General features: G+C 38.8%; 1 protein-coding gene across 2 annotated transcripts in view; it reads right to left on the minus strand.

Annotated features, from left to right (window-relative positions):
- Positions 1-648: 648 nt before the first annotated feature.
- Positions 649-24,975, minus strand: part of LOC307159386 (serine/threonine-protein kinase PAK 3) — a 61,419-nt gene continuing 37,092 nt past the window's right edge. For both annotated transcript variants that reach the window (XM_079872722.1, XM_079872721.1), the window contains 9 exons: positions 24,559-24,733; positions 23,361-23,424; positions 18,866-18,914; positions 18,667-18,779; positions 17,856-17,973; positions 17,659-17,758; positions 16,774-16,970; positions 15,634-15,771; positions 649-4,005 (listed from right to left, as the gene is read on the minus strand). In XM_079872722.1, coding sequence (XP_079728848.1) covers positions 3,916-4,005; positions 15,634-15,771; positions 16,774-16,970; positions 17,659-17,758; positions 17,856-17,973; positions 18,667-18,779; positions 18,866-18,914; positions 23,361-23,424; positions 24,559-24,733 — 1,044 coding nt within the window. In that variant the 3' untranslated portion in view covers positions 649-3,915. The remainder of the gene's footprint in view (positions 4,006-15,633; positions 15,772-16,773; positions 16,971-17,658; positions 17,759-17,855; positions 17,974-18,666; positions 18,780-18,865; positions 18,915-23,360; positions 23,425-24,558; positions 24,734-24,975) is intronic.

Consider the following 24,975-nt stretch of genomic DNA (forward strand, 5'->3'; position numbering starts at 1 on the left):
TAAATATGAAGGGTCTTTTAAAAGCGAAGTCCACAATCTAGAAATAAATTTGCATTGTGTTTGAGAGTGTGTTTCTCCTTGTACATCTGCCCCAGTACATAGGTGAAGGCTGCAGTATAGGTCGCTCGGTGAGTGTTCATGATGGTCGTATTAGCCTGGTTAATGGGGCTGTAGTCTCCGTGACAGGCACAAGATGCTGCTATCTGTGGGATTTGCACAACCATGTCCATCATCGATTTGATCTGTTGAATTTCTTGGAACCAGGGTGCACAATATTTACAAATACATATCAAAGAGCAGCCTATCGTAAGGTTTTCATTTAAAAAAAAGAATAAAACACAACAATGTACATTAAATATCATCCTCAAAATACCTTTTGTAATGCTAACTTATTCAAAGGTTATCGGAGCTGAAGGAAAGTAATTCAGTAATGTCATGCATGAAACTGGTTCCTACGATAAAACGACACTCCCATTTACCTGCTTTGATACTCACTGTAGGTGGGGTTGTGACATCCATCGCGACATACACTGAAGCAGTAGCACTATAGATATTGCTACCCATGCCTTAAGATGTCTATGGTTGTCGCTAACTACTGTTCTATGTCTACTCTAGTACCCTTCTGCCTATGGTAGGGTAGTCTAGGTGTAGTATCCTGAATTTTCACAGTGATTTGAAAGACAGACTAAAAGCAGGCTGAGGTTATCCTATCTACGCACAAACATAGCACAACTCTCACACAAACACTCATTTGTAAAGAAAGATACCAAGTTGACATGATCTATCAGACACCTACATCCTCTACAAGGGCGTACACTTAAGACTTCTACTCATGTACTGTATTGAATCCATATTCTTAAACCAAGGGAGAATTAAGATAACCTCAGCAAAAATCAAACATTTTTGACTTGTGACCGTAGTTGAAAAAGGCATCAGAAATAGCACCCCTATTGATGTTTGTTGCAAACCAGAAAGTCTTAAAAACTAAAGAGCGCCAACAGTTGGGAAGGGGGTTGGATTTACAGACTGTTCTCTTATGCCCCGTTTAGGGTATTAAGATGCGTTTTGGTCGATCGGATCACAAGTAGAAGAGGGAGACGTTCCTGTTTACATCTGGTGTTTTAATCCGTGTCTTTTGTCCACTTTCAACCACTTCTGTCCTGATTTCTTCGAGGGGGAGGGGGAGGGGTCTATGGGCTGGTAAATGCATGTTTTTTTTTTCATATCTTGCAATCTAATGGCCAAAATAAGTTAGACGACGGAAAAACATACAGAGAGCATCAGCTTTCGTTTCTGCTCTGACAGCCGCAAGATCACGCTGAACGCTGTGAGTGTGTGTTAGAAATCAGGAATGTTGAGAGAACATTGTGCTTGGTACGTTTTAGTCTTCAAACCAAACTTGGGTCTTCAGCCAACAAAGCTTAGATCCCATCTGTCTAGTGCGCTTCCCATAATGTTCACACATTAGATCAGTAGGCGTCTTTTGTGGCTGTTGTAATGCATTCGACCACATGAGCGTTTACACTACGAAAGCAATTCGGTCAAATGCGTTTTCGACTACCTCTGGAAGTGGTCGAAAGTGGACAAGCTCAAAACATTTTAGACCCCATTTACACCTGTACTTGCCAGCGTCCACATGTGATCCGATCAACCAAAACGCATCTTAATATCAGGTGTAAACAGGGCCTTAGGGACCATTCACACAAGATGCGATCTAGTGTTCACAATGGAATGGAGTAGAACTGTTTGCAACCCACTGTCTTGGGCAGAACATTCTCTACGCAAGTATGCAAACACTGATGCAAATGCTTGGCCAACACATTGCGAATGTACGCTCCCTGTGCATACATACCACGTGTATGCTGAATGTTGAATACATACAATACATTATTGTGTTCCTGTTGCTTTTATAAACCTCAGTTTTCTAGGCAGTAAAGTTATCTTTAAATATCCTTCATCAAACTGAATGTTATTATTCTAAGTACCTGGCTACATAAGATGCAATTTGCCCAGCAAGATTCTCTTCAAATTGCACTCCTTGTGGCACTGAGAATGCAATGTGTACTCGCTTTATATTATGAATTGCATTCTGAGACTGGAATTGGGCTTGCGTAGCTTGAAGTGTCCGCGTAATTGCGTAGAGCTTTGAGCCTTAAAAACATGGAACTCATGTTGCAAGACAAAAGAGCAAAGCCAAAGACTGACGCCAATGTGTGCCGCATGGCCGACAATGAAAAAACAATAACGAGTCTTATGTGAATGGCCCTTCATCATGCAAATATTTTCAGCCAATCACTGCTCTCTGAAAGATTGTACAGAATGTTTTCGAATAATGTGTGATGAGCAGATGTCAAAACACCAGCATGGATTTCATACTCCATAATGCCCAAGTAGCAGCACATTAGCCTGCTCTACATTTGGCTCCTCATGGCTTGGTTTTCAGCATTTTTCATTTTCTCTTAAAATGCATAGTATAGACCTATATGTTGTGGTATTCATGCCTAAATGCTGGGTTCTATGGCAGAAATATTGCACAAGAAAATGCAGTCTGTGAATCCATTCTGAGAGAGTGACAAAAAGAGAGAGAGAGGTGCTTTCTGGCAAAGTCAGGATGCGCTTTGCCTTCAAATGATTTTTATCGGTGTTTAATCCAGTAGCAAAGTGGTTTACATATCGAATCTTTGAGTAAATATTTTGAAACATTTCAAGAACATGTCCAGGTTACATTTAACCGCAAAATCACAAGAAATATGAAATTATATTTTGCTTAAAGAAAATGAAGCCTGTTTTAGGAACCATTAAGATTTATTGAATTGTTAAATTATTTTCATAACAATCAATCAAAGATGAAGTGCGCATTTTTTTAATAAAAAAAAAAAAAAAAAAAAACTTTCTCTTAGTGTTTAGAATTCTTATTACTATAATGAAAATATATCCTCATAAATTTGAAGAAAAAAAATTATTTAAATTTTTAAGTAATATTATCATGCTTTTAAATGAATAAAAAAAAATATAGAGAGTTTCTACTGTTATGGAGTAATAAAACATTTTATTACAGTAATGAAAAAAACATTAGGGGAAAAAACTATACTTTTTTTAGTTTGACTTTGTTCAAATGTCTTAATACAAAAATCTTAGAATTAATAGTCATGAAAATAGGTATAATTTCATTTATGCAGAATAGATCTTCATTTTTGTTCCCCCTTTTTATTTTGGGATGAAATGTGACCTGGACATGTTTTTTTGTGAGACTGATCTTTGTTCTTATATATCTCTTGCTCTCAAGCTCTCTCTCTCTCTCTAGCACACTGTCGTATGCTCTCTTATTTTGCGCACACACAGTGTAGAAAGGAAATGATTGCTGTGGAAAGCTGTGGTAGACAGTCATGCAGATGTCTTGAGGAGATCCCGAGATTTGGAGGTACACTTCTTCAGGCACAGGAAAAACTCTGTAAAACCCAAAGAAGGTTGCTTGTAATCCAAGACAGTACAGAATAGATTAAATAAGAGATTGGATGATTTTAAAGGTCTACTGTAATCCATATCATTCATTTCAGAGAGAAGGAACACAGGAGTTGTTTTTCAGTTTGTCTCCTTTCCAGATGTGTAGAGGTGAACACACACTGATGGACTGGTGCAGCAGTTCCATACATCACAACGTGTGTGTGTGTGTGTGTGTGTGTGAGGGCAGGCAGCAGGGGACAATCCCATCCCAAAGGCCTTGAATTGCTGTCAATCACCCTTATAAGGGTAAGTGCATGTGCAAGCATGTGCTTGTGTTATTGTTTGTGTCCAGATTCAGATATTGTGTAATTGTGCTATGACACATAAACACACTGTACCTGCACTCTGTGCGTATGAATGTGTATGTATGTATGTGTGTGTGTGTGTGTGTGGGGGGGTAGGGGGAAGATCCTAGCGGCTGCTATTCTTGATGGCTTCCTTGGCAGCTACAATCAGCGGACTCAAACTGGAGAGTGGTTTGGCAAGCTTCAGGAACGAGTGCTGTAAAGAGAAAGAATACATTTAGAAAACTTCACTTTTTATATCCATTTTGGTCTATATGTATTCCTTTAAAACCTTGACATTACAGAAGTCAACATTTGAAGTTGATAAAAAAAGTTCATCAAAGTTGTCCTAAGACAAAAACGGGTATTATTCAAAATTCATGTATAACTTTGATGAAAGGTTTTGATCCACTTCAAATGTTGACTATTGTAGTTACGTTTCTAAGAGAGTATTGTAGATGTATTAAGTACATTTGCAAGTGTCTACTGCCAAAGCAGCAGCATGCTCTTCTGAGGTTTTAGCTTTAGCCCAAGACTCTGAAAATGGTTGAAAACCAAATTCCGATGCAATGACAAATTGCTAACTCCCATGACTACACCAAAATGAGCTAATCATTGAGGAAGTTCAAAACCCGCACACACTGGAGCCTCAACGGGGCCAGAGTGGCATCCATGCACTTCACGGAGCCAAGGCCGGTCCGAACGGGAGAACCAAAAATGGATAAGCTTTGCCCCCAAAGCAAACCTAAGGAACTGCCTGTGTCTCTGGATGATCGAAATATGAAAATATGCAACCTTCAGATTGATCGTAGCAAACAAATCTTGGGTTCAAACTTGAGACATCCCAACTGTTAACTAGCAGCGCCAAGTCAGTAGCTCACCTGAGCTCTTTAAAGGAGAACTCCGGTCAATTTTAACATTGAGCTCATTTTTTTGTAAATTTGGAGTGCTGTCAGTACAGAGAACAACGACAGAAATCGGTGTTGCCTACACCGTGTTATCCTCTTTTTAAAATTTGCACCCTGTTGACTTCAATGGGGCAAGTTTTAAACCTGCTTTTAGCCTCTTAACATCCTTGATGTGTCATTACAAGTGCACAGCCAATGTGAGTTATTCCTTCAGAGTGAACACGGATGAATCTGACTGCAGTAGATGTGAAAGATATTAATAAAAATGAAGTTAATTCGGCCAGCGCACATACCTGTATTTATTTCCTGTTTTGGGTCGAAGCCCACAGTAGTCGATTGTCGAGTTCTCCACTGTCGCTTAGCTACCTATGATCACGCGCGTGAGCTCGACAATCGACTACTGTGGACTTCGACCGAAAACAGGAAATAAATACAGGTATGTGCGCTGGCCGAATTAATTCATTTTTATTAAAGGGACACTCCACCCATTTGCATTAAGCTTTGCATTGTTAGAAACCCAGTCATACTATTGAATGGTCGTGCAACACTCTCTCATTTTCCCCTGAGACGGGAGAAATCTGTTATTTACCTCTTACACTTCCTCCTACAATGACGCAAAAATTGTCATTTTGCGTCATTGTAGGAGGAAGTGTAAGAGGGGGGGATTTCTGTTGAGACTACAGACACTAGTTCCTCATCTTTCCCAGGGTGGGGCGCGCTCACGCTACAGACCTATTACAGATCAGTGGGTGGGACTTTACTCTCTGAAACTGAAAGCAATATCCTCCATCTTGTTTGAAGCTAAGCTAACAGGCGCTGTGGAGACAGATGTGAAGTTATGACAATAGCGGAGGAGAGTGCTCAATATGATATAGAAGAAGAGGATTTCGGAAGTCTGATGCTTGAATCAGGTGTTTGTGGCTACCTTTACAAGCCGCATTATAGGGAAGAGCAGCCGAGGCAGAAGACCTGCCTGCCGCGGACGAGGAGCCCGGACTGGCTCGAGTTAGGGCGGACTGGTGGCGCCGGTGATCTCACTATGCAACTACGAACACAGAGATAGAGTCCGTCTGCGGCAAAGAATTTCAACGATGACAATTTCTCCTGGACGAAATCTCTGAATCAGACGAGGACACGGACGTTTGTGTTGAGAACTATCCTAGTTTCGTACCGCATATGTTCTGACTGAACATCCAGGTACCATGCAATAATTCACCTTTTCGAAAGAATTACAAACGAGGATTAATGCACTAATGAGTTCGCCAACTAACTAGACATTTTGTGTGAAATGAATTTCAAGCTCTGGTAGTAGCTAGCCTTGTAGACGAAAGAGTGATTTCTCTTATAGGCAGATATGCGCTTTCTGGATTAGTGGGAGTGGCTTGCGGAGCTGTGCAATGTGGTGCATTGTGGGAGTTGTTGTCTTTTCATACAAATGCGTCCTGAAGTTATTTTTTGTCTTTCCTCGGTCACGAAGGCACCAAATTCAAAATTTATTTTACATTTCGACTACATATATGTAGCCTGGTAATACCAGACTCTGCTACTTCACTTTGGTTCGTAGACAGAGTCTGGAATGGCATAACAGAGAAGTGTTTTCTCTCTTGCTAGGGGGCGCTTGTCTGAAGTTTAAAATCATTGGTTACCCGTAAGCCAATCACATAACGTTTGGTTATGGCGTGTGTTATGCGCATGCTCAGCCGCATTTAACTTTCACTGTAAACACATGTATGATGCGAAAACAAAACCATCGAGCGAAATACCGGAGTGAACATGGCTGTGAACGACTTTTGCAGATTATGTGAAGTAAATCTACGCATCCACGGTACAATCAGCGTGTACGTCACGGCTCTCAGCCTGCCCTCTGTTCGTTGATTGGCCCGGCTGTTTCCAGACCGGTGGCAAACAGAAAGCTCTGAAGCTGTCTCAGACTGAGTACAGAAGCGAAATGAAATTGAGCGGAAGTACGAAGTCTGACGTAGTCAGGCTAACATATATGACCCACTTTAAATAAAAAACAATGTTCAAATGGGTGGAATGCCCCTTTAATATCTTTCACATCTACTGCAGTCAGATTCACCCGTGTTCACTCTGAAGGAATAACTTACATTGGCTGTGCACTTGTTAGGGCCCGAGCACCGATGGTGTGAGGACCCTCTTGGAATTGCTCTGTTTATTAGGGCCCGAGCACCGATGGTGAGAGGACCCTATTGTTTTTGCTCCGTTTATTATTATTCTTCTTCTCCAAAGTGAATCGCTTTTTAGAGGGCCTAAACATGCTCGAAAACTCATGAAACTTTGCACACGCTTCAGAAGTGGTGAAAATTTACGTGTGATATGGTTTTCAGAATTGGGGGGGGCAAATTCGGTAAATTATTGCCCCCACATTTTGCCCCGGCTCCTGGTTTCACGTACAGGTATGAAATTTGGTACATACATGTAATGACCCAATACCTACAGAAAAGTCTCTTGGAGCATAGCCCTAAACACAACAGGAAGTGAGCTATTTTGAACTTCCTCCTGGATTTTGGGCATTTTTCGTAATTTCCTGATGTTGTACTTTAACGAACTCCTCCTACAGATTTGATCCGATACTCTTCAAATTTGGTGAGTGTAATCTTAAGGCCTTTGTGACGTTAAATTGCGAAGATCTAGAGTTTTCGTCGAAGGGTGTGCCCTCGGCGGCCTGACAAACATCTATCTATAAATTACAGGAACGTCTGTCTGTCTGTCTGTCTGTGTGTGTGTGTGTCTGTTCCTCGCATATCTCTCGAACCGTTAGTCCGATTGATTTCAAACTCGACAGGTGTCTCGCCACGGGCACGAGTAAGTGCAGTGCCAAGTTTGACATTGTTTGGATGAGAAATGCAAAAGATATCGTTAAATATATCATTTTTAGAAGGTTGTGGTTTAAAAATAAACATTCTGACATTAGAGAGTTGTATCGGTCAAAGAAGCCCCAAGAAGGCTGTGGTTTAAAAATAAACATTCTGACATAAACACTCAGTCAGCTACACTGTTTACTTCTGAATATTATAGTTTGGTTCCCGAACGTGATAAATCCATCTATCTATAAATTACAGAAACGTCCGTCTGTCTGTCTGTGTGTTATTCGCATATCTCTCGAATGTGAGATAACCACTAAATGTGTGAAAACCACTATTTTCTGTTTCAAACTTTCACATAGAATCTTTAGGTTATAACAACATTGAAAATCAAAATCTGGATTTGAATTTTTTAAGATTTATTATAAAAACGGATTATTTTTTCCCAAAAATGCAATAAATTCATGACTTTTTTTTTTTTTTTCAAAATGCTATTAATCCATTGAATCAATATAAAGTTATTTTTGATCATATTGCCATCGCAAGAAATATCTCCTGAACTTTTTTGACGGCGATCAGCTCACAAAAACTGATTTTGCACGGGCACTTTGCACTGCTCCCTGAATCGAGGTGCTTATTCATTTGTGGATGTAAACTGAATCTGTATGTCAGCTATGCTGTTAGTGTTTACTTCTGAATATTATATTTCATTCTGGTGCGCTTAACGTTGTCGCTACTGTGTAATAATAGCCTATGCTATTCACCAACTAAACATATCCTATTCAATGCGTTCACAGTCTCTTTCACGGGCATCATTTGTAGTTGCCTATTCACAAACTGTTTGCTCAAGCATAGCGTTTTCTCGGAGTTCACTGTGTGCTTTTTACCATGCACAAATAAAAATGTCACTGAACTTTTGCTGTGTAATTGTAACAATGAGCACACACCAAACCAACAATTACTAAAAACACACACAAAAACTGATTTTGCACGGGCATTTTTTGCACTAGTTCACCCAATTTCGGCCTTTTGGTGATATATGCATGATCAGATAAGTTCAATATTAATGTTGCTTGCAGTTCTGATGTTGCTAGGCAACCACAGACAGCCTGCAGTAACTCAGGCATACAATTTTCAATCTGCCACAAACTTCACATGTTTGATAAGACTCCTGTCCTGAACACATGCCAATGCTCATTATGATTATAGCAATAGCACCACCTGCTGGTAGCAGGAAGTGTGGCAAATACAAAACGTGCTCGAAAAATCATGAAACTTTGCACACGCTTCAGAAGTGGTGACAATTTACGTGTGATGTGGTTTTAAAAATTGGGTGGGGCAAAATGGCTTACTTATTGCCCCTACATTTTGCCCCGGCTCGACGTTTCACGTACAGGTATGAAATTTGGTACACACATGTAAAGACCCAATACCTACAAAAAAGTCTCTTGGAGCATAGCCCTAAACACAACAGGAAGTCAGTTATTTTGAACTTCCTGTCAGATTTTGGGCAGTTTTTGCCATTTCCTGATGTTGTACTTTAACAAACTCCTCCTACAGTTTTGATCTGATCCTCTTCAAATTTGGTGAGTGTAATCTTAAGGCCTTTCCTAAAGGTGCCGGGTGGCGGTGGCAGGGGTGCGAGGGCCCTTTTCATCGCTGCTTGCAGCTTTAATTAGGGCCCGAGCACCGATGGTGAGAGGACCCTATTGTTTTTGCTCCGTTTATTATTATTCTTCTTCTCCAAAGTGAATCGCTTTTTAGAGGGCCTAAACATGCTCGAAAACTCATGAAACTTTGCACACGCTTCAGAAGTGGTGAAAATTTACGTGTGATATGGTTTTCAGAATTGGGGGGGGCAAATTCGGTAAATTATTGCCCCCACATTTTGCCCCGGCTCCTGGTTTCACGTACAGGTATGAAATTTGGTACATACATGTAATGACCCAATACCTACAGAAAAGTCTCTTGGAGCATAGCCCTAAACACAACAGGAAGTGAGCTATTTTGAACTTCCTCCTGGATTTTGGGCATTTTTCGTAATTTCCTGATGTTGTACTTTAACGAACTCCTCCTACAGATTTGATCTGATACTCTTCAAATTTGGTGAGTGTAATCTTAAGGCCTTTGTGACGTTAAATTGCGAAGATCTAGAGTTTTCGTCGAAGGGTGTGCCCTCGGCGGCCTGACAAACATCTATCTATAAATTACAGGAACGTCTGTCTGTCTGTCTGTCTGTGTGTGTGTGTGTCTGTTCCTCGCATATCTCTCGAACCGTTAGTCCGATTGATTTCAAACTCGACAGGTGTCTTGCCACGGGCACGAGTAAGTGCAGTGCCAAGTTTGACATTGTTTGGATGAGAAATGCAAAAGATATCGTTAAATATATCATTTTTAGAAGGTTGTGGTTTAAAAATAAACATTCTGACATTAGAGAGTTGTATCGGTCAAAGAAGCCCCAAGAAGGCTGTGGTTTAAAAATAAACATTCTGACATAAACACTCAGTCAGCTACACTGTTTACTTCTGAATATTATAGTTTGGTTCCCGAACGTGATAAATCCATCTATCTATAAATTACAGAAACGTCCGTCTGTCTGTCTGTGTGTTATTCGCATATCTCTCGAATGTGAGATAACCACTAAATGTGTGAAAACCACTATTTTCTGTTTCAAACTTTCACATAGCATCTTTAGGTTATAACAACATTGAAAATCAAAATCTGGATTTGAATTTTTTAAGATTTATTATAAAAACGGATTATTTTTTCCCAAAAATGCAATAAATTCATGACTTTTTTTTTTTTTTTTTAAATGCTATTAATCCATTGAATCAATATAAAGTTATTTTTGATCATATTGCCATCGCAAGAAATATCTCCTGAACTTTTTTGACGGCGATCAGCTCACAAAAACTGATTTTGCACGGGCACTTTGCACTGCTCCCTGAATCGAGGTGCTTATTCATTTGTGGATGTAAACTGAATCTGTAAGTCAGCTATGCTGTTAGTGTTTACTTCTGAATATTATATTTCATTCTGGTGCGCTTAACGTTGTCGCTACTGTGTAATAGTAGCCTATGCTATTCACCAACTAAACATATCCTATTCAATGCGTTCACAGTCTCTTTCACGGGCATCATTTGTAGTTGCCTATTCACAAACTGTTTGCTCAAGCATAGCGTTTTCTCGGAGTTCACTGTGTGCTTTTTACCATGCACAAATAAAAATGTCACTGAACTTTTGCTGTGTAATTGTAACAATGAGCACACACCAAACCAACAATTACTAAAAACACACACAAAAACTGATTTTGCACGGGCATTTTTTGCACTAGTTCACCCAATTTCGGCCTTTTGGTGATATATGCATGATCAGATAAGTTCAATATTAATGTTGCTTGCAGTTCTGATGTTGCTAGGCAACCACAGACAGCCTGCAGTAACTCAGGCATACAATTTTCAATCTGCCACAAACTTCACATGTTTGATAAGAGTCCTGTCCTGAACACATGCCAATGCTCATTATGATTATAGCAATAGCACCACCTGCTGGTAGCAGGAAGTGTGGCAAATACAAAACGTGCTCGAAAAATCATGAAACTTTGCACACGCTTCAGAAGTGGTGACAATTTACGTGTGATGTGGTTTTAAAAATTGGGTGGGGCAAAATGGCTTACTTATTGCCCCTACATTTTGCCCCGGCTCGACGTTTCACGTACAGGTATGAAATTTGGTACACACATGTAAAGACCCAATACCTACAAAAAAGTCTCTTGGAGCATAGCCCTAAACACAACAGGAAGTCAGTTATTTTGAACTTCCTGTCAGATTTTGGGCAGTTTTTGCCATTTCCTGATGTTGTACTTTAACAAACTCCTACAGTTTTGATCTGATCCTCTTCAAATTTGGTGAGTGTAATCTTAAGGCCTTTCCTAAAGGTGCCGGGTGGCGGTGGCAGGGGTGCGAGGGCCCTTTTCATCGCTGCTTGCAGCTTTAATTATTATTATTATTATTCTTCTCCGCATTTAATTGCATTTTTGAGGGCCTAAACATGCTCGAAAACTCACAAAACTTTGCACACGCGTCAGAACTGGCGAAAATTTACATCTGATATAGGTTTCAGAATTGGACGGGGCAAAATGGCTCGATAGCGCCACCTATAAAATTTCAACGGAGTGCGCCTCCCGCAACGTTCCACGTACGTGCACGAAATTCGGTACATACATGTAATGACCTAATACCTACAAAAAAGTCTCTTGGAGCATAGCCCTAAACACAACAGGAAGTCAGCCATTTTGAACTTCCTCTCAGATTTTTGTGCAGTTTTTGCCATTTTCAGGCCTCGTACTTTAACGAACTCCTCCTACAGTTTTAATCTGATCATCTTCAAATTTGGTGAGTGTAATCTTAAGGCCTTTGCGACGTTAAATTGCGAAGATCTTGAGTTTTCGTCAAAGGGCGGGTCCTCGGCGGCCTGATAAATTTCGATGTTTCGCCATGAAACAGGAAGTTGTTGTAACTCAGGCATGGAATGTCCAATCTGCCCCAAACTTCACACGTTTGATAAGAGTTCTGTCCTGAACACATGACCATGCTCATATTCAGTTATAGTCATAGCGCCACCTGCTGGCAACAGGAAGTGACATGTTTAACACTGTTATGGACTCCTAATAACATATAAAAAAGTGCCAGCAAGTGCTAAACATGCTAACAACATACTAGAAGCATGCTAAAACATAATAGCAAACTCTTAGCTAAGTGCTAAAGCATGCTATTATTGCAATTAAATAGGAATTTGCTGTAACTCAGGCATGGAATGTCCAATCTGCCCCAAACTTCACACTTTTGATAAGCGTTCTGTACTGAACACATCTACATGAGAATATTCAGTTATAGTAATAGCGCCACCTACTGGTAACAGGAAGTGTCATGTTTAACACGTTGATGCCATTCTAGCAACATGTTAAAAATGCCATTGACTTCTAAACATGCTAGAAACATGTTAAAACATGCTAGCAATACTTAGCTAAGTGCTAAAGCATGCTAATTCAATGAAACAGGATGTTGTTGTTACTCAAGAAGGCAATGTCCAATCTGCGCCAAACTTCACACTTTTAATAAACGTTCTATCCTGAACACATGACCATGCTCATATTCAGTTACAGTCATAGTGCCACCTGCTGGCAACAGGAAGTGACATGTTAAACACTGTTGTGGACATATAAAAACATATAAAAAAGTGCCAGCAAGTGCTAAACATGCTAACAACATACTAGAAACATGCTAAAACATGCTAGCAAACACTTAGCTAAGTGCTAAAGCATGCAAATGCTGCAATTAAATAGGAATTTGCTGTAACACAGGCATGGAATGTCCAATCTGCCCCAAATTTCACACGTTTGATAAGAGTCATGGCCTGAACATATCTACATGAGAATATTCAGTTATAGTAATAGCGCCACCTGCTGTCAACAGGAAGTGACATGTTTAACACTGTTGTGGTCTCCTAATAACATATAAAAAAGAGCCAGCAAGTGCTAAACAGGTTAGCAACATACTAGAAACATGCTAGCAAACACTTAGTTAAGTGCTAAAGCATGCTATTACTGCAATTAAATAGGAATTTGCTGTAACTCAGGCATGGAATGTCCAATCTGCCCTAAACTTCACACGTTTGATAAGAATCATGGCCTGAACACATGTCTATGCTCAAATTCAGTTATAGTAATAGCGCCACCTACTGGCAACAGGAAGTGACATGTTTAACACGTTGATGCCGTTCTAGCAACATGTTAAAAATGCCATTGAGTTCTAAACATGCTAGAAACATATTAAAACATGCTAGCAATACTTAGCTAAGTGCTAAAGCATGCTAATTCAATGAAACAGGACTTTGTTGTTACTCAAGAAGGCAATGTACAATCTACCCCAAACTTCACATGTTTGATAAGAGTTATCTCTTGAACACATGTCCATGCTCATATTTAGTTATAGTCATAGCGCCACCTGCTGGCAACAGGAAGTGACGTTTAACACTGTTCTTGACTCCTAATAACATATAAAAAAATGCCAGTAGATGCTAAACATCCTACCAACATACTAGAGACATAATAAAACATACTAGCAAACACTTAGCTAAGTGCTAAAGAATGATATTACTGCAATTAAATATGAATTTGCTGTAACTCAGGCATGGAATGTCCAATCTGCCCCAAACTTCACACTTTTGATAAGCGTTCTGTCCTGAACACATGACCATGCTTATATTCAGTTACAGTAATAGCGCCACCTGCTGGCAACAGGAAGTGACATGTTTAACACTGTTATGGACTCCTAATAACATATAAAAAAGTGCCAGCAAGTGTTAAACATGCTAACAACATACTAGAAACATGCTAAAACATGCTAGCAAACTCTTAGCTAAGTGCTAAAGCATGCTATTATTGCAATTAAATAGGAATTTGCTGTAACTCAGGCATGGAATGTCCAATCTGCCCCAAACTTCACACTTTTGATAAGAGTCATGGCCTGAACACATCTACATGAGAATGTTCAGTTATAGTAATAGCGCCACCTACTGGCAACAGGAAGTGACATGTTTAACACGTTGATGCCGTTCTAGCAACATGTTAAAAATGCCATTGAGTTCTAAACATGCTAGAAACATATTAAAACATGCTAGTAATGCTTAGCTAAGTGCTAAAGAATGCTAATTCAATGAAACATGACTTTGTTGTTACTCAAGAAGGCAATGTCCAATTTGCACCAAACTTCACAAGTTTGATAAGAGTTCTGTCCTGAACACACATCCATGCTCATATTCAGTTATAGTCATAACGCCACCTACTGGCAACAGAAACTGACATGGTTAACACAGTAATGCAGTACTAACCACATAATTATTGTGTACTAAGCATGCTAGAAACAGACTAAACATGCTAGCAACACTTAGCTGAGTCATGAAGCATGCTATTATCACCATTATACAAAACATTTTGTAACTGACTTTGACATACTCTTACTATATATACCTCCTTAAATGTACATTTCCCAACCATGCTCTGTCTTCCTAAAGCCACCGAGTGTTGATGGCACGGGTGCGAGGGCCCTTTCATCGCTGCTTGCAGCTTTAATAATGATTTTATTTTTTTACAGTTTATGGTAATGACACATCAAGGATGTTAAGAGGCTAAAAGCAGGTTTAAAACTTGCCCCATTGAAGTCAACAGGGTGCAAATTTTAAAAAGAGGATAACACGGTGTAGGCAACACCGATTTTTGTCGTTGTTCTCTGTACTGACAGCACTCCAAATTTACAAAAAAATGAGCTCAATGTTCAAATTGACCGGAGTTCTCCTTTAACTACCTCATCAGGTAAACCAGAACCCTCATCCATCTCCTTCAAAATGTAAGCTTGATAAGCCACCATAGTATGCAAAGCCGCACACGTCTGACTGGATGCCATATAGGATTTTCTGATCAGAGCAGATGTGACTCTACACAGCTTTTCTAGCAGCAAAGGCCAGGACATCTGAGTGGGAGCTGAGGTTTGCCAGAGATCAGTCGCTTCTCTTCAAATACCAGCATCTCCACATGCCACTGTTTCGCCAGTCTAAAGCAGCTAGATTAGTAGCCAAAACACTGCAAACACTCATCCAGCTTAGATTGAGCCTGAGGCTGGGCTGATTCCTCCCAATCCAGCTATTTTATCTATTGCATCTTTTAAGGATCTCTGAGAGTTGCATTCAAAAAAAGAGACCACATCTGTATATGTGCTTTGTTATTGTATACTTATTATATGTGTTCCCAAATTATTCATTTAATAGTGCATTTTGTTGGAATCAGTGGAAAGCAACACTAAACAACCACTGCTAACAGTCAAACCTGCTAAAATTCACCAGTCTTATATAAGGGCTTTGGCTGACGATGTTGGTGTTTTCTGCTTGTCAGTTGAAATTTTAGTGTAGACAATGGGGTTATAGGAACAACTATTTCTATATACCTATTAAGGTGCTAATATAGAGCAGTATGAGGTAATGTATAATGTACATAATGTGTACTAATGTAGTTAAACTTTATTACTTAATACAGATGTCTGAAGCATAGTTTGTTACCTGCAGCAATTCTTTTGCTGACCCTCTCCGGTCTACATCCATCTCCAGACAGCGGTTCAGGAAGTCTCGAAACACTGAGGATAGCCGTTCAGGATTTTGTAGCTCTGGAGTTCCATTGGTTGCAATTAAATACAGGGCCTACCACAAGGGAAAAACATTAAATGTAGTGGAACAATTATAGAAAAGTCTGCATATACAATCCAAGTTACAATTCAGACATGAAATGTTATTTCTCCCAATTTTCTATTATGCTTTTTCAAATATTTCCATCCATGCCGTGTGTAATATAGCTGTTTGTGAATGTAAAAGGTCTGCAAAGTTTTAAAGATCAAAATGCATGACAAATAAAGTTATTGTCTCCTAAAAGTAAGAATCAAATCTGAACTGCTGAAACTTGTTGTAAGTAATTCCAGTCTCACTTCCTTAACATCTACATGGGATTGTAATAAATATACTGTACATAATGCCAGCCTATGGCCTTTATTGGCTGCCCGTGAACAACGTCTACTTATTACTTCAAACACTAGTTGTAGCTAAGAAGCAACATATTGTAGTAACATGTCATGTTGTGGACATGTTGAGAAGATGCTGTTTTTTGCGGTCCACTTTGCATGCACTTCCAAAGGATGAGGACTCACACTGGATATTGATACAGTGAAACTGACACCATTGTTTCTGTTCTCATCACTGTATATACAAGTGCTGAGGAAGCTAAAATTCAGATATGGTAATGGACGTTTCGTTTCTGACAAGTGGTTTCTATGCGGTAGACCAATCAGAGCAGAGGAAGCTCTGAGAAAAGAGCGGTTTAGAGAGACTGAATCTTTGATTGAAGCGTTTCAGACACTGTAAGAAAAGAGGTGATGCTGCAATGTATATTATGAGAAAATGTGAGTGTTTTTTGACCTTGGATGCATGTAAACCTATTGTAAGAGACCTTTAAAACAAAATTAGGAACTTTTAAAATAGCATAATAGGAGCACTTTAAATGTTTTACTCATTTTTGTGACCAGCTCAGATTCTTTACACTTAGACCAACCTCAACCGATTGTTTTAGGAAATTCCTGCGTTTAGGATTAGTTGGCATTTTTTTAAAGAACATTTATAATGTGTCTTTTAGAAAGCTCAGTAAGGTCTTACCCTGAGTGGGTTCTCATTCAGGTATGGCGGTTCTCCCTCCACCATTTCAATAGCCATAATGCCCAGGGACCAGATGTCCACTTTAGGGCCATAGGCCTTCCGGGTTACGACCTCTGGGGCCATCCAGTAGGGTGTACCCACCATAGTGCTACGCTTGTTCTGCTCAGGTGTGATCTGAGCACAAAACCCGAAATCCGCTTTAGAAAGAAAGAGAGAGGGGGTTAAGATGTTGTTCTTGATGCATAACAAGAAATTACATTAACATTTCTGAAGAATTTGTGTGTTCACACTTGGCATGTTTGGTTAGATTAAAACGAAACCCTAGTGCGATTGCTCTGTTAGTGCGGTTCATTTGAATAAGTATAAACATTGCCATCCGAACCCTGGTGTGCACCAAACAAGTGGACCGAGACCGCTGAAAGATAGGTCTTGGTTCGCTTCCAAATGAACTCTGGTGTGGTTTGAAGGAAATATGAACGCAACACGAATTATAAAAAGGACAGAATGCTTAAGCATACCTGTTTTTTCTCGTCACAGTCGCGATGTTGCCCATTACCGTTCAGAACCGCGTCTCCTCACAGCAGATCTTCATTTTAGTGTGTGACGGAGGGATTCCTGACGCTGATTTGACTCCATTACACATTTTATAATCTCTTCACGAGTTCTCAGCTGGTCAAAATACCATCATATGTAGGCTATGCACATACAACGAGCGCATTTAGCACATATCGCTATGCCTTTAGGTTCGGAGTTAAAATGCCAATGTGAATGCTAAGCGAACCGGGACTTAATGTTTTTTTTGGTCCGGACCAAGCGAACTGCACTATAAGTGTGAACACACCTAAAAAAGTTATAAAATAAGTTTTTTTTTTGGGCGTAACTTACTGAGTTTCACAGAACCATCCATGCCCAGCAGAATGTTGTCACTCTTGATATCTCTATGAATCACCTGATTAGAATGGAGGAAGTCCAGAGCCTGTAGACACTGTAAAGATAAATACAGAGTAAGATCAGATCTTCACAGTAATTCAGAGACTGTAGGTGGTAAATAAGCAGTGTAATTTGAGTGTATTGAGTGTTACCTCTCTGCACACTGCAGCAATCTGTCCCTCATCCATGCAGGTCTCGGTTACCACATCAGTTAGAGAACCACCTGCCAAATACTCCATCACCACCCACAACTCATCTCCTACAAGATAACTGAGACAGAAAGATGAAACTATTTATATTACAGGCACCAACCTGACCACTGAATGAGAAGTAAGATGATAGTAACACGGTACCTGCATTTAAGGTTTAGTACATCTTTATAGGTAGTTTTCAGTATTTCAGGTTGGACAAAAAGTTGCAAGTTTTTAATGGCATTTACAATTATTCATATAGCAGATGCTTTTATCCAAAAATACAAAAATGTGAATACTACAAGCAGAAACATTAAATCCAAGGGAGAAAACTATTCATAACAAATATTTAGAATTTTTTTTTAAAAATGACATTAACATTATGGCTATCGATAGAATTAAATAACCAATATTAATCAAGTTTTTGCCATTGTCATGATTAATTACATATTTTGCCTCTAAATATATATTTTTGTCATTTGTAGTCCATTTTCTTATATTCATTCATTTTCTCTTTTCAGGAAAGAAAAAAAAAACAATATGTAAATTATATGTAAAAAATTCACATAAATAATAGCAAATTGCTAATAATTTCATAGTAATAAAAACAACTATTTTACCCAAACTGTCACAATGTATTTGAGAATGCTTCCATAAACAATTTACACAGACATGTTCTGTTAATGAATAAAGGCAAAGTCTTTAAAATAGTTTTTGTAAATAATTGCATTAATTGAACTCAGTTAATATATACTACTGTTGAAGGTTGTACCTGTCCAGGTAGTTGACTATATTGGGGTTTTTGTTTTCCCTCATCACGAGAATCTCGTTAATAATGAGCTCTTTCTTTGGCTGCTGTTGTAGATTCATCTGTTTAATGGCCACCTGAACAAGGTAAAAGGGAGAGAGGTCAGCAAAGAGCAGAAGGCAATGTGGAGGCTTTCTTCAGATCGAAAAGTAATCTGGTTTACCTCTTGTCCTGTGGCAATGTCAATAGCTGTGTATACTGTCCCAGATGCCCTTAAAACACACAATGGAGAAGCAGGTTAAAACTTTTCTATACTGTAGTGACTTAGCATGGACTCATCCATTACTCAGTGCCCAATAGAGGGCAGCTCTGGATTTCTTAATGCCCTTAGAGATCACCTCTCAAGAAATATGTACATGTATATGGGTTGGTAATTGACATGTCCTGCTGTGTGATATGCTAAACAACATTTTTCTAATTTAGCTTTAATGACCTCACATGGCATGGAAGACTACATTTGTGTTTTTACAAATGCATGTCACACTCACAACACAGGACAATTTAAAATTAACTAATCAAGGCAATAAATAAAGAAAAATATAAAAATATACATTTTCCCTTATACATTCATATACATTTGACATATTAATGGACATGTTATATGTAAATCATATCCATAAAAAAAACGTATATATAATATAATATAATATAATATAATATAATATAATATAATATAATATAATATAATATAATATAATATTGAAGGCTTATTTTGATTATCAACTCATTGGCCGTGAAATAAAACATAAGGTAGTGGTAATATAATTGTGAGTGATGGTATTAGCAGTTGCTGTGTGGAGATTAACCCTTGTGCATTGTTAGAATTTACATCCTTTCGTTATGTTTGTGGCTGAAAACAGCCACTACTTTAAACTGCTGTAAAAATGTATCAGATAAATATTTTTTTCAAATTTTTTTGCATTAATCTATTAATCAACCTCAGTCCTGCTCAAAAATATTAAATGTTTAAAAAAAATTCAGGATTTTAACTCTTTAATTGCCAAATTCGTAAATGATGTCACTGATTTGGGGGGGAAAAAAACACAAAATTACTCATTTTCAATATAAAATGTGATTGTGGACTGGATTTTTTTTTACCTTTTATCACAGTCTTGGACATGTCAAAGATTAGAAACAACATTGGTTTTGATGCATTGTTAGTTTTTGTGCAGCATCAGATTTTAACTTTTTCTCCCTCATTTACTGTTCGTGGCTGTTTTTGCCCCATTGACTTCCATTATAACCACATTTTTTGATTGCAAAGCCATGACACCATATAATCATGCATTTTTGATTGTTGGTGGTTTTCCCTGTTGGGAAGAGGTAAAATTTGTCATTTTTACTGTTGATAACCGGGTGGCACCATTAACCCTTTAGATAGGCCTGTGCCAAAAAAAGCTTAGTTTCTGGCTTTTACATGGAGTTATATGGAGTATAACAGCATAATAAAGTGTGTGATTGTGTGTGTGATTGTTTGTGTGTGTGTGTGTGTGTGTGTGTGTGTGTGTGTGTGTGTGTGTGTGTGTGTGTGTGTGTGTGTGTGTGTGTGTGTGTGTGTGTGTGTGAGCTCACCTTGATGCGTCTGAGAAAATCAAAATATGCACCTCAGCTCTCAGAACTGCATGGAGTAAACAAAAACAAAGTAAGTGTATTTATGCACCTGCTGCCTTTTGATGGTGAGAAATGCAGACTAAACAAAAACAAAGCAAGTGGATTTAAACGCGTACATGCAAGCCTGCTGGTCATTTGATGGTGAGAAGAGCAGCAAGCAACATGAGAAAGGGCTTGACTTGTAGTGAAGTTTTAGAGATGATTATGCAGCCTGACCCCTCCAGCGAGCTGCAGGATGTTTCGTCTTCTCCCTCTGACACCACAGACTCAGGAGAGTCAGATCCTGATTTGGATGTGGCACCCTCATCATCCACTCTAGCTTCCACTGAAGGCGAGGAGGATTCGGAGGATCCTGGTTCTGGGTGGATTGGGAGAAACGGCGAAGTGTGGTTTTCCACCAACGCGGAGACAACTCTCTTTCTTCAGCCTGCCAGTGGCGTGACTCCAGGGCCGACGCGCTATGCCATCACAAGGCATAGTCATACATGTTTGTATGACTGTACAAACATGTATGTGTTGACGCAAGTCATGCTGACAATGAGGTCAATCATCTCCTCCGTAAAAAACAGATTGAACACGGAATCCATGTTCTGGACCCTTGCGAAGGCATAGCGCGTCGGCCCTGGAGTCACGCCTCTGGCAGGCTGAAGAAAGGGAGTTGTCTCCGCGTTGGTGGAAAACCACACTTCGCCGTTTCTCCCAATCCACCCAGATCCAGGATCCTCCGAATCCTCCTCGCCTTCAGTGGAAGCTAGAGAGGATGATGAGGGTGCCACATCCAAATCAGGATCTGACTCTCCTGAGTCTGTGGTGTCAGAGGGAGAAGACGATACATCCTGCAGCTCGCTGGAGGGGTCAGGCTGCATAATCATCTCTAAAACTTCACTACAAGTCAAGCCCTTTCTCATGTTGCTTGCTGCTCTTCTCACCATCAAATGACCAGCAGGCTTGCATGCACGCGTTTAAATCCACTTGCTTTGTTTTTGTTTAGTCTGCATTTCTCACCATCAAAAGGCAGCAGGTGCATAAATACACTTACTTTGTTTTTGTTTACTCCATGCAGTTCTGAGAGCTGAGGTGCATATTTTGATTTTCTCAGACGCATCAAGGTGAGTTCACACACACACACACACACACACACACACACACACACACACACACACACACACACACACACACACACACACACACACACACACACACACACACACACACACACACACACACACACACACACACTTTATTATGCTGTTATACTCCATATAACTCCATGTAAAAGCCAGAAACTAAGCTTTTTTTGGCACAGGCCTATCTAAAGGGTTAATGGTGCCACCCGGTTATCAACAGTAAAAATGACAAATTTTACCTCTTCCCAACAGGGAAAACCACCAACAATCAAAAATGCATGATTATATGGTGTCATGGCTTTGCAATCAAAAAATGTGGTTATAATGGAAGTCAATGGGGCAAAAACAGCCACGAACAGTAAATGAGGGAGAAAAAGTTAAAATCTGATGCTGCACAAAAACTAACAATGCATCAAAACCAATGTTGTTTCTAATCTTTGACATGTCCAAGACTGTGATAAAAGGTAAAAAAAAATCCAGTCCACAATCACATTTTATATTGAAAATGAGTCATTTTGTGTGTGTTTTTTTCCCAAATCAGTGACATCATTTACAAATTTGGCAATTAAATTTTTTAAACATTTAGTATTTTTGAGCAGGACTGAGGTTGATTAATAGATTTATGCTAAAAAATTTGAAAATTTATCTGATAAATTTTTACAGCAGTTTAAAGTAGTGGCTGTTTTCAGCCACAAACATAACGAAAGGGTAGTAAATTTGCCCACAGTGTACTGTTGAGTTTTTGAAAAATTTCAAAGCATTTTCCCAAAATATGTGTCAAAATAACATTTGTCACCAAAAATCATTCCATTTGCTGAAACACAGAAAAAGTTATGGCCAAATTTAGACTCAAAAATACCCCATAGTGGATGAAAACATCCCCAACAGCACATAAGGGTTAAAACAAATCCAACACAAATTTACAGGGATATAAAATATCTAACCTTTGACCTCTACACCCACAATCATAGTAGTATTTACACAAGGCTGAAAAAAATGTGATGCATGAAGATTAACATATCTAACCAGTGTCATCAGAGTGTAATTCCCCACGATCTAATACACACATATAAGAGTAATACATACATGTGTAAGCTTGAAGAAGCTGCTGCTCTACTTGATATACGAGGCTGTTTATCTCCTTTGTCTATCCATGAACACACATCTTTTCTCTCTTTCTAGGGCACCAGGCCACAGATAATTATCAGGGTGCATAAATAATAGAGCAAGGGTGCAACTGGATCAGGTGCATTCAGGGTAAAGCCACATTGAAACACCCTTGGACTGATCCTGGAACAGTATTTGCTGCTCAGAATACAGGGACTGCCAGCAACTGACAAGAATATGTACAGGTCTGACATCATTTATGCACGAGCACAAGGTTAAAATAGAAATATTAACCAATTTATGTGTTTAATTGAATTAATGTACTATGCAATAACTTTGAAAATAATGTATAATAAAAAATAAACAAGAAAAAAAAAGTTAAAAAAGAAAATAAATGTTTAAAAAAACAACAAAAAAACAACTGCCCACTCAAATTAACTCACCCTCATGCAAAGATGAATGATTTTAGAACATCTGGAAAACAGTATAAGAGTCATATGGGCTACTTTTTTGGTAATTTTATGTCACTTTTTTGAAAACATTTGAAAACAGCCTTGCTTTGAGAGGAGGTCAGCTGATAACCTCAAAACACACTCCCTCTCCTTGGCCTGTAGTCATGTCTGAATTAAATTTTCATTTGCTCACTTTATTCTTGACTTCTTAAACCTGATATCCAACCCCTCCTATCCTTTCTTCTCTGTTGAACCAGTCTTGATCTTCTCATATCCATGTCTTTGAAATATGAAATGAGAGGTGTGGTGTGTGACTTTGGGTGGGTATGTGGACATAGATGATGACTGTGTATAAACATACCCTTGGCCTATTTTCTCAAAACGTGTATATTTCTTCTTGGGATCACCAACACTAACAATGCTTCCTGGAAGAAAGAGGAGAACCTTGTAAGACTATATGCACACAGAAGCAAATGCATACAAACAAAGCTTTTGGACAGGTAACTGCTGAAGAGAGATGGATGATGAGTTTGGTTAACAATATAAATAATTGTTAATGATGCTCAGTGACATAGACATAGTTTGAGTGTGTCTGTTGGCAGAGTAAGAACAGTAATCTCTGTCTGTTATAAAAACTATAATCTCTGTTTTAGTGCTTAGTGCTGTCAGTAATCTGGATCACATGTGTAGAGTCAAATGGGAAAAAGACAATGATTCACAGAGTGCACATAAAAGAGACCAGATCTGAATTCCTAATCAAAAATTCTAAAGAAATGTGCATAAGATACGTATAGGAATTTTATCCGAATTTGGAACCGACTCCAAAGGATCCTAATGGTATCGAATAAGATTTATCTAAAAATCAAAAATGATCACCTTGGGAATACAGACATTCCTATTAGGATCCAGTAAGGTTTCAAATTATAAATGAAATTCCTAATGAATCCTGTACAAATTTCTTTAGGATTCTCAATAGGGTATTATTCAAAAATGTCTTATTTGCCATTGGAGAAGAACCTTTAAAAATGGGAACATTTAAAGCAACTTGACAATTATGTATTAAGTATTGTGGCTGAAACAATATTACAACACAGTTCTGTCATTCATGAATTATGTCTCCATTTCATATCATACCACATCAATGAACTGACAATGAAGTATCAGTTCATAGAAATATTATTACTAATACTTTTTGGATTTCTGAGTAGATGTATAACTTTTTAAAGGCTAAAGTTATGGTTACGCTTTATTTCGATGGTCCACTTTAGAGATTCTACTAACTATGAGTAACTTTGCAACTACATGTCAACTAACACTCATTCAAGTATAAGTAGACTATAGTAGACTGTTAGGGTTAGGTGTTAGGGTTCAGGTAAGTAGAATAAGTTGACATGTAGTTGTAAAGTTACTTATAGTTAGTAAAATGCCTAAAGTGGACCATTGAAATAAAGTTAACGGTGCTCTTAAACCAAATACTGCTATAGTATCTTATTACAGTTAAAATAAATAATATTCTACCACCACATGCACAGCTAAAATCAACACTCTTGACCACATACTGAGTTTTTCCAGTATTTCCTCATCTGTCATCTTGGATTTCTTCCTTTGTCGGTCAGTGTGACGGTACAGCGTACTAGACGTGTTCTCCGGCTGGACTTGTGACTCTGGAGGGGTCGTGACCTCTTTGACAGAAGCAGGAGGTGCAACTGGCTCAATAACTGAGCGTGTGAAGATCTACAAAAAATACAGTGATAGAGTAAATGCATAGAAATACATAGGAGAGAGAAACAGACAGGGATGAAAGCAGATATAATAGTATATTCACACTTGTAGTTAGTTTCTCTTGGTTCTTTTGGCCCAGACCAAAAAAAAAGAAAAATTATACAATTAGTTCTGGTTTGCTGAGTGTTCACACTGTTATTTTTAAAGTCACCTAAACCGGAAGTTGTGACCGAATTTACTTCAGTATTGTGACG

The sequence above is a fragment of the Squalius cephalus genome, assembly GCF_949319135.1.
Source record: "Squalius cephalus genome assembly, chromosome: 5".
Lineage (NCBI taxonomy): Eukaryota > Metazoa > Chordata > Actinopteri > Cypriniformes > Leuciscidae > Squalius > Squalius cephalus.